At 26.3% G+C, this 18,780-nt stretch overlaps 1 protein-coding gene across 1 annotated transcript in view; it reads left to right on the top strand.

Moving 5' to 3' along the window:
- LOC105848474 (adhesion G-protein coupled receptor G2) overlaps positions 1 to 18,780 on the top strand; it is a 53,148-nt gene that overhangs the window by 28,516 nt on the left and 5,852 nt on the right. The window contains exons 7-9 of the mRNA XM_065808111.1: positions 4,360 to 4,894; positions 11,338 to 11,554; positions 15,211 to 15,479. Coding sequence (XP_065664183.1) covers positions 4,360 to 4,894; positions 11,338 to 11,554; positions 15,211 to 15,479 — 1,021 coding nt within the window. The remainder of the gene's footprint in view (positions 1 to 4,359; positions 4,895 to 11,337; positions 11,555 to 15,210; positions 15,480 to 18,780) is intronic.

Raw genomic sequence — 18,780 nt, 5'->3', positions numbered from 1 at the left:
CCATAAATGCAACCTCTATTTAACTTAATACTTAACTTAACAATTAATAAACACTTTTTAAGTTATCTTTGCCGAATTTAACAAAAGGGAAAATAAAAAGAGAAGTATCACTAAAATTTCTAGGGGTACTATTTGACGATTATGTAAGATAGAGAGGTCATATAAAGTATACCCAGTGGGCATGCGTCATCCGCAGGACGTCCTATGTAGGTTACATTTGAGTCAGTCCGTACCGGTACGTACATGTAATGTCCTAAGGACGTCCTTTCATTTCTTAATTAAATAATATAAAAACGGCGTCCCCAGGACGTCCCTTTTTAAATTACTGTATTCGTGCCCAGGATTTACAAAACAACGGATTTTACTTGAATGTTCAGTCTTTTTTCGTTTATGAAATTTCATTATCTTAAGTTATAACTTTTGTAACATCATAAATTTATTATGTCGACAAAAAGTCAAAGAAAAATTGATTTAAGGAAAAAAGCGAGGTAACTTTCATTAATTATTTCTTTTAAATAAATTTAGTTTATATTTTAACTGCTATGTAAGGCTATTTGCAGCTGCTACATATATCAAAATATAGAAACAATATTGCTATTAGTATATTAAAAGTATAAAAAACTTAAATTTGTGCTTATATTGAATAAAATGAAGTTCTATATTATTTTGTGTTTAATCGAAAGACATTACCATTACTTTATTTTTTTTAATTCTGTTACTTTATAGTTTTAAATAGGTTTGTTTTTTCATTCTGTTAAAATTCATATAAAAAAGGATAGTGCAGGATAAAAGGATAGTGCCTATACTAAAAAGAACTCTTAATTATTCATTATTTTATAGGCTACTATTTTATCTAATCAATTATATAGATCGGATTTGTTTCAGATATTGTAAGAGGTAAGAGCAGTTTAATAAATTGACTTTGTTGAGAAGTTTCAGTGTTTTAGATTACTTCATTTAACTCTCAATATTTGCAATAATCTTTCAAAAGGGGCAATAGAAACTGGTTTTTTAAGTTGAGTTGTCTGAATTAAATGCAATAGCATTTTTAAAATAGAAGAATATTTATGTTTATAAAACTTGTATAAAGATTTTTATAATTCATTGATTACATTTTTAGATATAAATTAGTATTTTAAATTGCATTTTATTAAAACTATGGAGAAATCTTTGACCCCTCTATTGTCCAAACAGCCTTCTCTCTATTATTAGCAAGGTCTTTGAGTCTTTTATTAAAAGTCATCTAATATCTTGTTTTGAGTTAAATAACTTCTTTTCTAACAATCTATATTTTTGACGTATATTCTTTTATTCAACAGCTGACTTGTTACCTTTTATAACAAAAAAGTTGTGTGCAGTTGATTAAGCAAGTCAAGGGGTCTTGTTCAAAATGAGGCTTTTGTTAAAAGCATGTCATCTTGATTATCTCCACAACCTTGCTTTATATAGTGTATCTGTTAATGTTTTTTCAGATTTTAAAGTCTTTTCTTCTTGACCGCAATGTTAAAATTGTCCTAGAATGCTAACACTTTTTTTTATTTCATAAACTATGGTACTGCAAAGTTCTATCCTTGGTCTTGTTTTTGTCCTTATCTATGTTAATGATTTTTCTCATAGTTTTGCAACTAAAGTGGCTCTTTGCTTATTTTGCTTATTTTCACAACTAGATACTCCAGTCTTAACAAAAAGTCATCACTTTTTGATTGCTTAGAACAGTCAGCTGATCTTGAATCTGATCTCTTTTCTGTGACAGCTTGATGCTCGCTGAAGCTTGTAAGTTTTAACCCAAACTCCTTTATTGATGAATAGAAACAGTCTTTCTAAGTTCTTATATTTATATCTTATTCACATATCGTTATGACCTCTCATAGAAACTTTAGAGAGCATGAACTCTCAAAGAAACATTTTTTATGCAATCCATTGCAAATGTAGCATTTTCTAAGGTTGCCTCTCTTTATTGTGCTTGCTAATTTTGTAATGCCAATTCTATTATCTACCCTTAAAATTCTCTTGTACGTTCCTGTATGAAATACTGTTGTCACGATTGGGCTGCTTTGTCTGATTATTCCCTTACCCTTCTAGATAAGATCCAAATAATTGTTGTAAATGTAGTTGAACTTGCTTCAGCTGCCATTCTTGAGCCACTGTCCCATAACGTCAATTATGTATATAATGTAATTAATTCCAATGTCCCATTGAACATTTGCACCTCTTTTTCTTTTCTACAAAACTATACTATCATCACTGAAGCTCAAGTGAGCATTTCTTGTTCTATCTTTTTACTCATCATTTTACTGCATTACACTGCATCTATTTACTGTATTTGTTCTTTTAAGCTTTAAAAAGTTTTATGCAGCTAGAATTTTTTCTCGTGCGTCAAAGGTTTCTCTGACCTTCATCCTGACTACTAGAATTTACAGTTTTTTAAGTTTTCTTTCAACTGTTTGCTTGCTTTTTAAAAATATTCTTTGTTTTCTAATAATTCTACACTTAAAAAATGGTTGCTTACAGTCTTGCTAGGAGTAAATTATTTAGGAAAAGTAAAATTAAAAATTTTGTTTAAAATCAACAGTTTACTCTTTTCTTATTGTTAAGTTTTTTTTTGCTTAAAACAGTTTTTTGTATATTTTGATTTTTTAAATTATAAATAAGATATAAACACTGAGAGAAATAGGTCAAAAAATCTGTAAGTTTTGCATCAATGTAGCAAATAATGAAAGAGGGCTTAATGATCATTTACAGAAATAGCAACAAGATTTAATTGCATCAAAAATACTCTGGTAAAAGTTTAGTTTACAAGTAGAATTCATGTTGATTTGAAAATGGATTACTTTAGATAAGTTAAAGCATTCATTTTTTCAATGATGAAAGTAACTTTGATGTATTTAAAAAAAAAACACTTCGCTAATTTTAAATGGTTTAGATACAAAAAGCCAATTTTAGCAAGGTATTGCCTGCCTACAAACACTTTAAAGATAAAAAAATATATATATATCTTATTTACATTTTGTACTCTGGTATTCTGGCTTGATTACTCTGATTACTAATTTAATCAAAACTGTTTAGAATCGGATGGAAAAAGTAAGTCTAAAGTCTAAAATTAGAAAATAGCTTTAACTATTTTTTTCAATTGAAGTTAAAAATATTTGCTATTTTGTACTTTTGTATCAATTCTCCACAAGCTTTTTTATAATGATTCCAAGATAAAAGATTCTAATTCAGTTTCTGTTATTTATTTTTTTTTGTGGAATTATTTCAGTTATTTGTTTGCTGTTGTTTTTTTTACTATTTGCCAATCTATTTATGTATATAAAACATTTTTTTTTTTTATCTTATTTTTCCAAAATCATTGCTAATTAAAAGAATTTACTACACTTATTATAACTCCTGGTGATAAAAGTTTGTCACAAAATAAACACAAGCAGTAATTGTGCAAAGAAAGGAGTAAAAAAAAATTGTTATAGAAAAGTAGTATATCTATTTTTTTCACTTTCAGAACTAAACTATTGCTTTCTCATTATTACTATATATACAGTAAATGTACTGTATTATTTTTCCTCTATACAAAGGGTTTGCCCTTATATTTTACAAGATTTTTGTCAACTTTTAAACAAGAACATTTTTTTTTTTGCAGTTCATCTTTATTTTAAACTTCTCAATAGTTTTTTGTACACTTAGCGTTTAAGGGTTGGCCAGAAATCCTCAATAGGTTGTTATTCTGGAATCCAAGACCTGATTATTAACTTTTGTTTTATGATGGATATTTTCATATTCAGATAGTTGGTCATTAATGCTCTCTCATCACTTCATAAAATTCTGGCACAGTGCAAAGAGGTTAAGTTAGACCAAACTACATAATTACTGTTACTGTTATGTTAATTATAAAAAGTATGATGTAATCAAATTTACATTCGATATGCTAATAGTTACCGGTCCTGTAGGAAGAATATATTTTTTGCATTTTCTCTTGTAATTTTCAGTTTTTTAGTGCATTTTTTTGTTTATCTGAGTAAAGTTCAAAATTAGACTTTTTAATTGTATGGTTAATTGTAAAATCATCATCAATGTTAAATTGTTTTATTAGTGCAATCAGAAATTATTATATTATATTACAAATTATTAAACTGTGTTACAAAATTTAAATATTTTTTATTTTTAAAATTTGACTCAGTTTTAACAAATTTATTTATTTACAGTTTTAACAAATTTAATTTTTTTTTTTTAATGTTTTAATGTTTGAATTATTTTTTATATATTTTTAAATTTTTTATTGTTTAGGTGTATTTAATTTTTAAATAATCAAATTAGCCAAACCATATTTTAAAAAATTTTAACTTAATTTATAAGATTTGTTTTTAGGTTACAGAAAATGTTCTGTCATCTGTAAGTGCTCTGTTAAATCAAAACAAAACTTTGTTAAGTGAAGCAAATTCAAAACTTAATACATCAAATGAGCTTTTATCTCAACTGGATAAAATGGCAACAAAACAATTCACTAATATAAGTGTTTCAACACAAAATGTGGCTTTTGCATCATATATTAATGAAAAAAACAACAGTGATATTTACATTTATTCTGAGAACAACAATAATTTAAGTATCATTATATCAAGTAATGATCCTAAAGATGGTTCCAAAAGTTATCTTCCTTATATAACTCTTCCTTCACAATTGTTTTTTGATCAAAATAAAACATTGGTTTATTCTTATATATACAAAGAAGTTGATTTATTCCTGAACATGAAAAATCGCAGTGGAAATATAAACAGTGTTGTACTTTCAGCCACTTTAAAGAATGTCAATGTTAATGAATCCAATAGTCCAATAATTATGAGTTTTTCAAAAAACTCAAATGTTTCTGGAAATACATCATGTGGATACTTTGATACAAATAGTGAGTTACTTAATAATTAAAAATAAATTATTAAATAAAGCAAGAACTTATATATATATATATATATATATATATATATATATATATATATATATATATATATATATATATATATATATATATTTACAAAATAAATATATTTATATAAATAAAAATGTTTTCTACAATATATATATATATATATATATATATATATATATATATATATATATATATATATATATATGTGTGTATATATATATATATGTATATATATATATATATATATATATATATATATATATATATATATATATATATATATATATATATATATATATATATATATGTATATGTATATGTATATATATATACACACACACAAATAATTTTAAATGTTTTTTACAATATATATATATGTGTGTGTGTGTATACACACCTATAGTATCACCTACAGGATCGCTTAATATATATATATATATATATATATATATATATATATATATATATATATATATATATATATATATATATATATATATATATAAACATATATCTTAGCCTGACTCGCAGCTGAGTGCTGCTACATCAAATGAAGGTTTGGCATGGGCAGCAATTTTTTTATTCATTATTCTTTGTTTTTTTTTTCTTTTTCTAAAAAAGTCGTATTGATTTACATAAGCAAAAAAACTGACCAAATGCTTACACAAATATGCTATAGTAGATAGATGATTAATTCTACCTGTAATGTCTCCCTGGTTGATATTACTTTGCTTTTAAATGGATTTCTGGCTAGCTTTAAAGTAAGGGTCTTAAGTTTTATAAAGATTGCTGTACTTTTTACACAATCAGTTGAAAAAACTTTAAATTCAGGATCTTCAGTTGAATCAGGTTCAACCTTAGCAACACCAACCTTAGCAACATCATCAAATTCATTTGAATAAGTTTATTCAAAAGAACCAAATCTTTGAAGTTCTTCAATAGTGGTATTATTTATCTCGGTAGAAGTTTCTAGTTGCTTCCGTATTTACTTTACGCTTTATTTCGTTTTCATTATAGGATACTTTACTCATAACTTTTGAAAAATAAGACTTATCAAGACATGTTGAAAAAGATATTTCTGGAAGTTTGTACTTTCAGGAGGAAAATTTTTCCTAGTTAGTGTTATGAAAGATTTTTATACTTCAAAATTAATTTATTTTGAAATATAAAAATATACTTGGCTTTTTTTTTTATCTTCCAGTGACTACTAACAGTAATACTAATATTCTACTAAAGTACTGGTTTTCATGAGATTTTTTTAAAACAGTGTTCCATTAAATATTTTCATATCCCAAATTTGTGCATCTAAAAGTAAAACAGCATTTTTATGGCAAACAGCTTTGAATTTAAAGCCTACTCATCCCTTAGATTAGAAAACTGAAATATTTAAAAACTCAAATATTGAGTTACATTTACTATTAACTTTATCAAAAAATGCAGAAGAAATTTAGATAACTAACGATTGATTAAGCTGTTTCTTTGGGATGACAGAAAAAATGTGGCCTTTAGATCAAAGGTTTAGAAAATAAGAACTTTACAAATAGTTTTAATTAAATAACTTGTGTCAGACAATTAGTTAAATAATAGTGTTAGACGATGCTATTTTGCATTGATTTCTTACAATGTTAAAATATGTTTTTTCTCTAGAGAGTTGTTGTTGTGAAAAAGATAAAAGAAATGATTACAATTAGATATGACAGCTGCTTTAGAATAAAAAACAATGAGGTAGACTTAAAGTCACCAAAAACAATAGTATTAGCTAAAGGATTGGAAGGGACTTGTTCAGATCAATAGAATGGCTGACTAAATTTCTCTCTCCAGGGCATTGCAGTTTTTGACCTGCAACTTTTCTAATTCTGCAATTTTTAAAGTAAAACTTAATTTCATAAGTTTTGATATTTTATTCTTATGATTTAAAAATAATTTATGCCATAAAGTAACAAGTTGTTTGAAAACAATGATTTGCTAAATGGTTCAAAATCAGATGTAAAATACAAAAAAAATAATTCTAAACCAATTTTTTTTTCCAATGACAACCTTAGCTTAAATCAGTAGAAATATATAAAAATAAAATTGATAGAAATAGCACTTTGATTTTATCTTGTCAAAGTTATATGTAATAAGTTTTTTGCAGGGTCATTTTAAACCTTATTTTATCTACAATGCATTATTTTTAATTTACACTTTTAAGATCGTCAAGACTATTCAGATGTATATTCAGCCTGCTGCAGAGGTGAAATTCAAATCATGGTAAAACCATAAAGGTGATAGGTGTTGGCGTTGGCATCTTTTGACCGAGATCGCAATATAAAAATGGTAAAAAATTCTTTTTTCAAAAACAAAAGGAGGTCTGAAAAGGTTTTAAAACAAATAGAATCAAAGATGAAATCCTTCTGAAAGCAGTCTTTGTTGATAAAGACAAGCCACTAGGTCTTGAGTTGTATATTTCACCAGACTACTGGTTAATTTTTTATATTTTAGGTCATAGTTTAGACAAATGCCTACAGATGAGACTCTCTCAAACTTTTTGAATACAATGAGTTCCAAAACTTGTAAAATCTTTTAAAGTTGCTAACAACTCATCAGAACTCACAGCAAAATCATAAACCTATTGACCATAGTTTAAAAAATTTATTTCTTAAAACAGAAATATATTTCCTGTTTTTGAGAAAAAATTTGTAATAAAAAATAAATTTTGCTGTGCTTACAGTTAAATTTATTCAAGATAATGTAGAGCATGTGATGAGTTTGGAGAAGATCTAGAAGCTATTTCAAATAAAGAGTTCTTGTAAAAATCCATTAAAAAAGAAGAGTGGATTCAAGGAGCTAGCTACGGCATCTTCTTTCTAGCTTTCTTGTTATTGAATGGTTCTAATTATTTGAATTTTGATCTGATACCTAACTGAAAAAGTGAACCTTAAAAGTATATGATATAAGTTAAAAATAATGTTTCAGATATTTTCTTGAGATATTTGTCTTAAGCTGAAAATTTATAGGTATATAAATATTTATTGTACATTTCCATCGTTTGAATGTTGAATTCTAAAACAAATTTGCTTCAGAAACAAGAGATCTGTGGAAGTGACAGATCCAGCATTTTTTGGTGTTTGGGACATAGAGCAAAATTCAAACATTTGTATGTTTAAACTTACGTCAAATAATGATGCTTTTTAAAAAGTTGCAATAATTGGAGGCTGGGAACAAAAAAAAAACACATTAAGGAATCACATTAAGAAAAATATTGTTGAACAAACTAACTGGATTTGACATCAGAATCTATTCAAGTCAATGCTTGGAAATTGCTCTAAATTTAATCGAAAATCATAAAAAGCAAAACTTTAAACAATTGGCGCAAGTATTTCAATCAAGAAAAATTAAAAAATTATATATCAGAAATTATCCTTTTCTGGATTTTTTTTTCCAGAATTTTTTTCAACTAAAAGTTTTTTCGGATATCCAAAACATTTTTCATACATGCAAGTTTAGGTATATATGTAATATTTTTGTTTTTAAGGACTTTTTTGCTTATCACTAATAAAAAAATAGATTTAAATCTTAAATAAATTGAAATTGAAATTAAAATAAAATTTGGAAAAGTTTGAAAAAAAAATTAAAAACAACTCAGCTAAAAGCAAAATTAAAAGGAAAATAGGGGAAAATATATTTCAGATTTTTTAAAAGAAAAGATTTTTGTAACACATTTTCCTCTTGTACAAAATTATTTTTCCACAAGAAAAAATCACATTTTTTACCTGATGGTTTGGTCTACCAAGAAACGTTTAGTTTTAAAAAATATGTAGTTTTATATATATATATATATATATATATATATATATATATATATATATATATATATATATATATGTATGTATGTATGTATGTATATTAGGGCATGCCAAAGAAAAAAATTTTTGGTCACGGTTTAAAAACCTATTCTATACATAAAAATAAGCAAAAATCTGAATTTTTATTGTTCTATCTCAATTCTAGGTGCCAGAAGATAAAGTCAGGATTTTACGAAAATACGCAAAGTATGGTGAAATTACGTGAAGGATGGCAAAATAACAAGATTGCACCATTTTGTGTTTAGTTTAAGATTACAAACACTACATGACACATCTATAATAAACTGTAATAATTTATTAATAATTAAAAATAGTTAAAATAGCATCAACTTTTCAGAAAGAAATGAGTTCGAAAAAGAAGAAAAATGCGCATATAAGTGAAAGTGTCAGACGACCATTATATCTGTTAACTAACCCAATTTCAGAGCTACCTAATACACAGCTTCCAACCAATAGTAGTATTTTAAGATATTATCATTATCTAATTTCAAGTAAGAAGAAAAGATTTAGTAGTCGTCTGTTGTTACTTACCTGGGAGGAGATGTTAATTAGATGGGCATTACTAAATCCAGTATTTTAAGAGAAAGAGCAAAAGTAATTGAAGATCAAGGCAATTTTTAAAGGGACAAGGGATATTACACCTAAAGAAAAAGTCTAAACCATCATAACAATAATATATTGTATTAAAAAATGAACTTTATTTAGGTAATACCATCAGAGAAAATAACAGAGAGATAATGGCTGGAAAACACCTTGTTCTCCACTTTGATGACAAGCTGTTAAAACATTTAGATGAAAATACCTTGCAATTTGTTGTAAGAGATAGAGTTGCTGTCAGTGTTACTAGCCCTGAATTTGAGAATAAAAATGATCTCTTACTTGGTGTTTTACCTGCAGAGTCTGGCAAAGCTGTTGATGAAACAGAAATTATTCACAACTTACTTGAGTCCTTTGAAATATGCAATGAAATTTTTGCAATTGTTGCAGATACTACCAATGTTAATACAGGAGCCCATGCAGGAATTATAACCAGGTTGTGCTATATTTTGGGAAAACCTGTTCTCTGGCATGCAGACATCACATGTTTGAAATAGCAATACATAAGGCAATTGCAATTGTCCTTGGAGTTACTGCTGCACCAGATAGACAGTTCTATTAAGATTTCAAGAAGGACTGGGAAGTATATCACGCTATAATTCAAAAAGCTGACCTGTCTGAGTTTAAGAAGTTTGATGAGAAGAAGCTGGAAGTTGGATCTGAACTTCATAAACTTTACCTGGAAGCTCAGGAATATCTGAAGCTTGCTCTTAATCACAAAGTGTTTCCAAGAGATGATTGTTATCATCTAGTCAAGTATGTTGCATTTTATTTAAATGTCTCCTCACCAAAGCTGAATGGTTTTAAAATTCATCAACCAGGAGCCAATCACAATGCTCGTTTCATGGCTGACAGTCTTTGCAATTTAGCTATTGTTATGACATCAGGTAGAATAGATTTTCTGCCTAAAGATCAGTTACCTCAACTGGAAAAGTCAGCTTTTATATGTGCAGTTTTTTATGCTCCATGGTATTTATGTTCATACAAAGCAGAATATGCTGTTAAGAATGATTACCTGTCATTCAAGTCAGCTTATGTTATACAACAAGAGTTTGAGTTTTTTCAGCAGCACTCTTGGTACCTTAACCCAAGGGTTGCTGTGTTAATACTGGCAGATCCAGATTTTGAAGAGAAGCTTGCAGTTCTAGACAAGCTGTTGACTTTTGAGGTACCAGATATCAACACTATTCCCAATGGTAAACCTGATGCTGTCCTAGTTTTATCTACCTCTGAGGTAACAGAGTTGATTACAGAGGAAAGTTGGGCTCTGTTCATTGTTCTAGGTATACAGGACGAAATTCCTACCTGGAAAACACATTTAGCTGCTGGAAAGCTGGAGGAAAATGATTCCTATGTATCATTTTGTGAGTTTGTTAAATCTCTAAATGTTACAAATAACCCAGCAGAGCGGAATATCAATCTAATACAAAGATATATCAGTAGCGCATTAAAGGAGGACAAAAGGCAAGATATACTGCTAGTTGTCAGAGAGCACAGGGCGGTAATATCATTAGAAGCTGACCAAAGTGCACTGGCCAAGTTGTAAAAAGTCTGTTATAGTAACAATATTTGATTTTAAACTAAAAAATACCTTTCCTAACTTATTTTTTTCTTCATTTTCAAAAAGAATATTTTTTTTCAGAAAAAAACGATGACGTCTTGTATTTGCGTAAAAACCTAAAGTCATCTTCCAGCACTAAATATGGTCTTAGAGAGGTCAAATTTGGTTTATATACTTCGTTTTATGTATAGAACAGGTATAGATTCCGCGACCTTTCATTTTCAGAAAATCGTGATATTTTAGCCTGGCCTAATATATATACACACACACACAAACACACACACTTAAGGCTTGACATGTCAGTCTATTTGTAAAGCAGTTGCTTTATCTAAACATTTATATTTATTTTAATCAAATTATTTTTTATAAATGTTTATGAAATTATTTTAATGCATTTGATGATTTTTTTTTGAGTACAGAAAAAACATGGTCTACTAAAGGGTGCAAGGTAACTAACAGTTCTTTATCAGTAGTAATATGTGAATGTAATCATCTTACAAATTTTGCCCTGCTATTGAATGTTGCTCAGTCAGGTTCGCAAAATGACTCCTTAAGCCTTACCATTGTTACATGGATTGGTTGTGGATTATCCATTGCTGGGTTGTTTCTGACTATTGTCAGCTATTCTGCTTTTTCGTAAGCTGAATTTTTGTTTATTGTTAATTTTCTATTCTTCCAACTTTTTGTAACTAGAATTATCATGAATTTAGTGAACTGAATAAATTAACATAATTTAACTTTTTTTTTTAAATATAGTTTTTATATCATGATAGTGTCTATTTCAAATCATTTTATATATTTACTTGATGCATCCCATTGAAACTGAATATTTGACACAAGTTTTTTTTTGTTTTTTTTTTATTTAGAAAAATAAATTGAAATTTTATTTACAACTTTTGAAGAGTAACAATTTTTTTATGGCATTAAAACAATGAAATAGTAATGTATATAAATCTATATCTATATCTACCCATATATATATATATATATATATATATATATATATGTGTGTGTGTGTGTGTGTGTGTGTGTGTGTGTGTGTGTGTGTGTGTGTGTGTGTGTGTGTGTGTGTGTGTGTGTGTGTGTGTGTGTGTGTGTGTGTGTGTATATATATATATATATATATATATATATATATATATATTAGTGATGTGCCATTGGCTAATACCGATTGTGGCTAATAATAGGTTTAATGTATTTATTTAAGGGTATTATAATAATGTTAAGGATTTAAGTTACATATTTAACATGTACCTATTCATCAGAAGTGATTCAACCTACTAGCCTATGCTATTGGTCGCCAGCAATCAAATAATCGGCTAAACCATCGATTGATTAATTGGCATTGGCCGATGCAACAGTATTGGCTATTAAGCCAAACCAAACTGGTGGCACACCTTACATATACAAGCTACATACCTAATATTAAGATATTTACTTTATATACATACATTAAACCCTATAATTAGCCTCAATCAGCCTTTGCCGATGGCACATCACTAATATATATATATATATATATATATATATATATATATATTACAGCATTTATAAATGCAGTAATAGATGCACACAGATGACATCAATAGGATCTTTCAGGGGCTTCAGTACGTACATCGACTATCAAATAGCCTGACCTACAAAGAAGTGCAGCTACATTGACTGAGGGTTTGGCATAGGACAGCAATCTTTTCTTTTATTGTTCTCTATTTTTTCTTCTTTTTCTAAAAAATTTAAGCGACTTTTTTTGCCTTAAGCGCAAAAATGGTATCAGGAAAGTGCGACATAACATATGGATTGAGTATATAATATGTGGTTTATTTATAGTTGACTGCCATTCATAGACTTGACTGCTTTAAAAACTCTGTAAAGTCTATTGTTAAGTGTTTGTTTAGCTAAAAAAAGTGTAGAGTTGATCTCAATCACATCTGCAATAGTAATGCATTTAACTGGTACAGCAATCTTGTTTAACATAGTCTTGGAGTTTTAGAGTTGTAATAGGGCTTTAACATGATCATTAAAAGAAAAACAAAGAATGCACTCCATTACTGTGTTAACCTTTACAACCTTAAAGCTATAAATATCTGAAAAATTATTAAAAAAGCAGGTTTTTTTTGAAAACAAATTTTTTACTTTTTGTTTTTATATTTTCAACAGCGCAAAAACTTTTTTTTTATGAAAATAATTCTTTGCTTGAAATTGGACTTTAACCTTGAAGTTTGACTTTTTTAATTTTAACTGTAATTCAGATGTAATTTTTTTTTTACTAAGTTTTTGAGGAGCATAAACTAGAAATTTCTTGATTTTTAATAAAACATGTTAAAGTTGAGATATTTCCATGTTTATTGTACAGATATGAAAAAAAACTTTGATGGATACTCTGAATGGTGTCTCGTCGGAGTTAAAAGTTTTGTTGTTAATATATAATTTATTTTTGTTTAAAGGGTGTTTTTACTCATGTTATTGAGTAAATCAGTTTGCTCCTAGCCTTGAAACTTTTTTTTTTTATCATATTGTATTAAGATAAACAGGTTAAATATTCATTACAGGTTGTATATACATTCTAAGGTGTAAAAGTATATTTTTTAGCTAGGGTGTATATATATATATATATATATATGTATATATATATATATATATGTATATATATATATATATATATATTTATATGTATATATATATATATATATACATATATATATATATATATATATATATATATATATATATATATATATATATATATATATATATATATATATATATATATATATATATATATATATATAATACTTAATAATAATTTTAATATAGCACGTTAATGTAAAATATTATAGAAATAGATGACATTAGTTATCATCAATTTAAAAAGTTCTAATAAAAAAGATATTTTAAACTCTGTTACATTTTTTTTTCTTCTTTGTTTTCATTTATTTTTTATTATACTTATATAATAAAAAATAAATGAAAACAATAAGATATTTTTTGAGTTCATTTCATGTTTTTTGGTTACACAAAATTAAAAAAAATATATAGTTTTGAGTAGTTACTGACAACAAGGTTATTACTTTCAAAATATTTTGTTAGCTAGTAACAGACTAAGCCCTGAATCAATATGCATTTATTTGAACTTTGGGTTTTGTTAAATTTTTATATTGGTAGGGATTGTTAACAAAGGATTACTTATATATTTTATGTTCTAACAGAAATTTTTATTGATGCTTTTCAAAAAGTAGTTTTTCCAAAAAATATATTTTTTCAAATATTATCTTGAAAGCAATCTTGAAAATTTAAAATCTTAAAATTTCATTAATTTTTATTTTCTCAAATTTTAAAATTTTTTTTTATAGAAACCTTGTAGTGACATAAATTATTAAAAATGAAGAAACTTGTCACAAAATAAAGGTTACATTGATTTTGAAATAAATTTTTATTTCTATATACTTAAACAATTGCAAATCTGGAATTCACACTTTTCATAATCTTAAAATTTTAAAAAACTTGTTAGATAAAATCAGGGATAAATTTAAAAAATCGAAGAGTCTTAAACAAATATAAAAATTGTTTTAAACTTAATGTACAACAAAACTTTGGCGTAAAAAGACAAAGGATATTTGATTTTTCTATTTAAATGCTTTTCTGCGGTTCTCCAAGAAGTCTTTACAGTCTTATCACAGATAAGACCTTAAGGACATCTTGGAGCACCTTAATAACCACTCACGCGCACGTGCGCACACACACACAAAGTAATAAAATAACTAATTGATGACAATGATCATGATAATATTGTTTAGGTAGGTTAATATAGAACACCATTCTTAAGGTTCTAATAAATTTTGTAAAATAATAATTTGACTGGTTTTTAAATAAAAGTTTGCAAAAATCATTTTTAAGAACATAAAACTGTTTACTTTAGTACCTGTTTTATAACTTATCTTTTACGTAAGAGTGTTCATACATTTTTCTTTTCACATTTTAGAATATACGACTAAACAAATAATTCAATAATCTTCAGTTTCGTTTTCTTCTGAACTAAGTTTGTTTAATTAATTTTTATATCCATAAACTTTAGTAACCTCTGGTGTTAAATATATAATGTATACATGTTAATGTTTTATCTATGATTTTAAATATATTATATATTAACTATATTTACTTATATATATCTATGATTTATACTTATCTATGACTTATACTTATGGTTTTAAATATATTATATATTAACTATATTTACTTATATACTGATATATTTACTTATAGAATGTATCAATTTATATATTAACTGTTTTTAGAAAATTGCGAAAGAAGCTTGCACCAAAAATTCTTTTGAGTTTGTGTGTTAGTTTGATGTGTACACTAATTATATTTCTTGCATTGGCAGATCATACTGAACCGCGTCTTTTGTGTAAAGTAGTTGCTTCATTGCTGCAGTTTTTTGTTTTGTCAACTTTCTTTTGGATGGCAATTGAAGGATTAAATTTGTATCGCATGTTTGTAAAAGTATTTCGTGGCTCATCAAGCTCACGTATTTTTTTTTTTAAAGCATCAATATTTGCATGGGGTAAGTGCATGACATATATTTATATATATAGATATAAATATATTTATGTGTTAATCTAAAAAACTTTGTAAAGCTCTTTGCTGATAACACAAAAATGATTTCATTAATAAAGAATCAAAAGGACTATAAAATGATATAAATGAACTAAGTTATTGTTTAATGAATCGTTAATTAAATTTAAGGAAAATAAATGCAAAATAATGCATTTATTTATTTATGCAAAGTAATTAAAAATAAACTAAATGATTTTATGCTTTTAAAAACTCAATCAATAATTGATCTCGGTATAACCATCACTAATGACTTAAAATGGAAACCTTAAATTAACAACACAACAAATTAAATAAATAATTTGGATTTATTAAACACTCTTTTAAATATTTAAATGAAACATCAGCAAAATTTCTGTATAAAACTGTTAGGTATTAAGTATTTAAGTGCAACAAAAATGGTGACTTTAAAGGGTTTATTGTATCTAAAAATTGAAACATTAAAAAATAGAACAAAAAGAGTAGAACTTATTCAAATAATTAAAAAAAAAAAAACCTTATCAATCATATTTATCAACTACCAGAAAACATAATATGAGAATTAGAAGAAAGATATTGAACAAAGGCTCAAGGAATGAAACGATTAGACAAAACTTCTTCACAAACAGAATATCAAAATGTTTTACACTTAGTCACAAAATACAATAAATTCAAGTTCATTCAACTCATTCAGAAACGATTGCCTCAATGTTCAAATAAAAGAAACAAGCAAATTCACCTCCCCAAGGCCGAGAAAGCCACTACGGATGAGGAGGCTACTTGTGGTTATAACCCTCTCTTAACTCTATAACTCCAAAACACGAACCTTGAAGTACAAGGCCGCTGTGCAGAGAACTAAATTGAGCGCGGTACTACCATATATATGTGTGTGTGTGTGTGTGTGTGTGTATATATATATATTTATATATATATATATATATATATATATATATATATACACACACACACATATATATATATATACACACACACATATATATATGTACATATATATATATATATATATATATATATATATATATATATATATATATATATATATATATATATATATATATATATATATATATATATATATATATATATATATATATATAGATATATATATATATATATATATATGTATGTATATATACATATATATATATATATATATATATATATATATATATATATATATATATATGTATATATATATATATATATGTATATATATATTCTGCTTAGTAAAAGTTGATATAGAATGAAAATTTTATGAGACTTCACTCTCTACTCAATGAGTTATGCTATATATATGTATACATTTATATACAGTACTGTGAATAAGTTTTAGACCATTTGTATAATTAGAAGTATATTTACAATTTTTTTCCTATGTAATTTTTTTAAAGCGTACTTAAGTTTAATTATATATAATAAAAGTTGAAAGAATATCTTATTTTGAATAAATAAACAAAATTGATGAGGAAACATGAGGGATTTATTTGTTTATTTATTAAAACGATGTGTCATAACAACAACATCCAAAACAGGATATTCGAAGAATACTGTTACAGAAATCATTAAAAAGTTTAGAGAAACTGGCTCCCTTGAAGATAGAAAAAAAAGTGGTAGACCTTTTAAGCTAACAAAAGATGAAAATAAATATTTAAAAACCCTATCTTTAAGAAATACAAAAAAAGCATCAACCAAGCTGGCAAAAGACATTAACACAGCAACTGGGGAAAATGTCAGCTCTTCTTCTATACAACGGCACCTACTTAAATCAGGATTAAGAGGGTGTGTTGCAATTCGAAAACCATTATTATGGTGTGGCAATAAAGAAAAACGACTTAAATATCCAAAACAACACAAAGATTGGGCCCAGTAAATGTTTAATCGGGTTCTGTACACCGATGAGTCCAAATTCGAAATTTTTGGAACGAAAGGGCGCCAATATGTTTGAAGAAGAATTGAAGAAGCCTATGAGCCTAAGTGTTACCCTACTATTAAATACAGAGGAGGGTTGTTACAAGTTTAAGGCTGTTTATCTTCATCTGGAGTAGGTGATTTGATCAAAATAGGGGGGCGACTCACCAGGGAACGTTATGTGGATTTTCTAAGGCACCATGCTGTATCATCAGGAATGAGACTAATAGGTCATAGTTTTATTCTGCAGCAGGACAATGACCAAAAACATTGTTCCCGAGTGACAAAAAATTATTTAAATGAAATGGCAGAGGAAGGAGTTCTGGAATTGATGACCTGACCTCCTCAGAGTCCAGTTTTGAATATAATTGAGTATATTTGGGATTACCTGGACAGAAAGAAGGTCAAACATGCTCCCCGAAATGCTGAAGAATGTTTTGAAGTACTTTAAAGAGAATGGCACAATATACCCCAGGATTTTATAACTAATTTGTATGAATCTATTCCCTGGCAAATATTGGCTTGGATTGAGGCAAAGGGAGGACATATTAAGAGTTTTTTATGAAGTTTGACATTAAAAAATTTGTAATCGTTCCATATTTTATGTGAAATAAATGTGTTTTAATAAGTTTATAATTTAGAACTACAAACTTAAATATTAAATATTAGAGAAGAATTCTCCGGTAGTTTTTGAAAAAATGTAAGTGGTCTAAAACTTATTCACAGTACTGTGTGTGTATATATATATATATATATATATATATATATATATATATATATATATATATATATATATATATATATATATATATATATATATATATATATATATATATATAGATATAGATATAGATATAGATATAGATATAGATATAGATATAGATATAGATATAGATATCGATATATATATATATATATAAATATATATATATATATATATATATATATATATATATATATATATATATATATATATATATATATATATATATATATATATATATATAGATATATATATATAGATATAGATATAGATATATAGATATATATATATATATAAATATATAAATATATATATATATATATATATATATATATATATATATATATATATATATATATATATATAAATTATGTTAGTGTATTCTACAAACAGAGTGCTCAATGTTCTAAAAGAACAGAGCAATAATAAATTAGTAAAAACACTTATCTAGTTTTTGATTACTTCAACACTGTGTTTCACCATCAGTAGGTTAATCAGGAAGAATGTTTAAACATAAAAAAGTTTTCAAATTATAGAAAAATTATTTCGCAGGAAGTTGGGAATTGTTATAATTAATTAT

The sequence above is a fragment of the Hydra vulgaris genome, chromosome 10 (genome assembly GCF_038396675.1).
Source record: "Hydra vulgaris chromosome 10, alternate assembly HydraT2T_AEP".
Taxonomy (NCBI): Eukaryota; Metazoa; Cnidaria; class Hydrozoa; order Anthoathecata; family Hydridae; genus Hydra; species Hydra vulgaris.
This window is presented reverse-complemented; position numbering and strand designations above follow the sequence as displayed.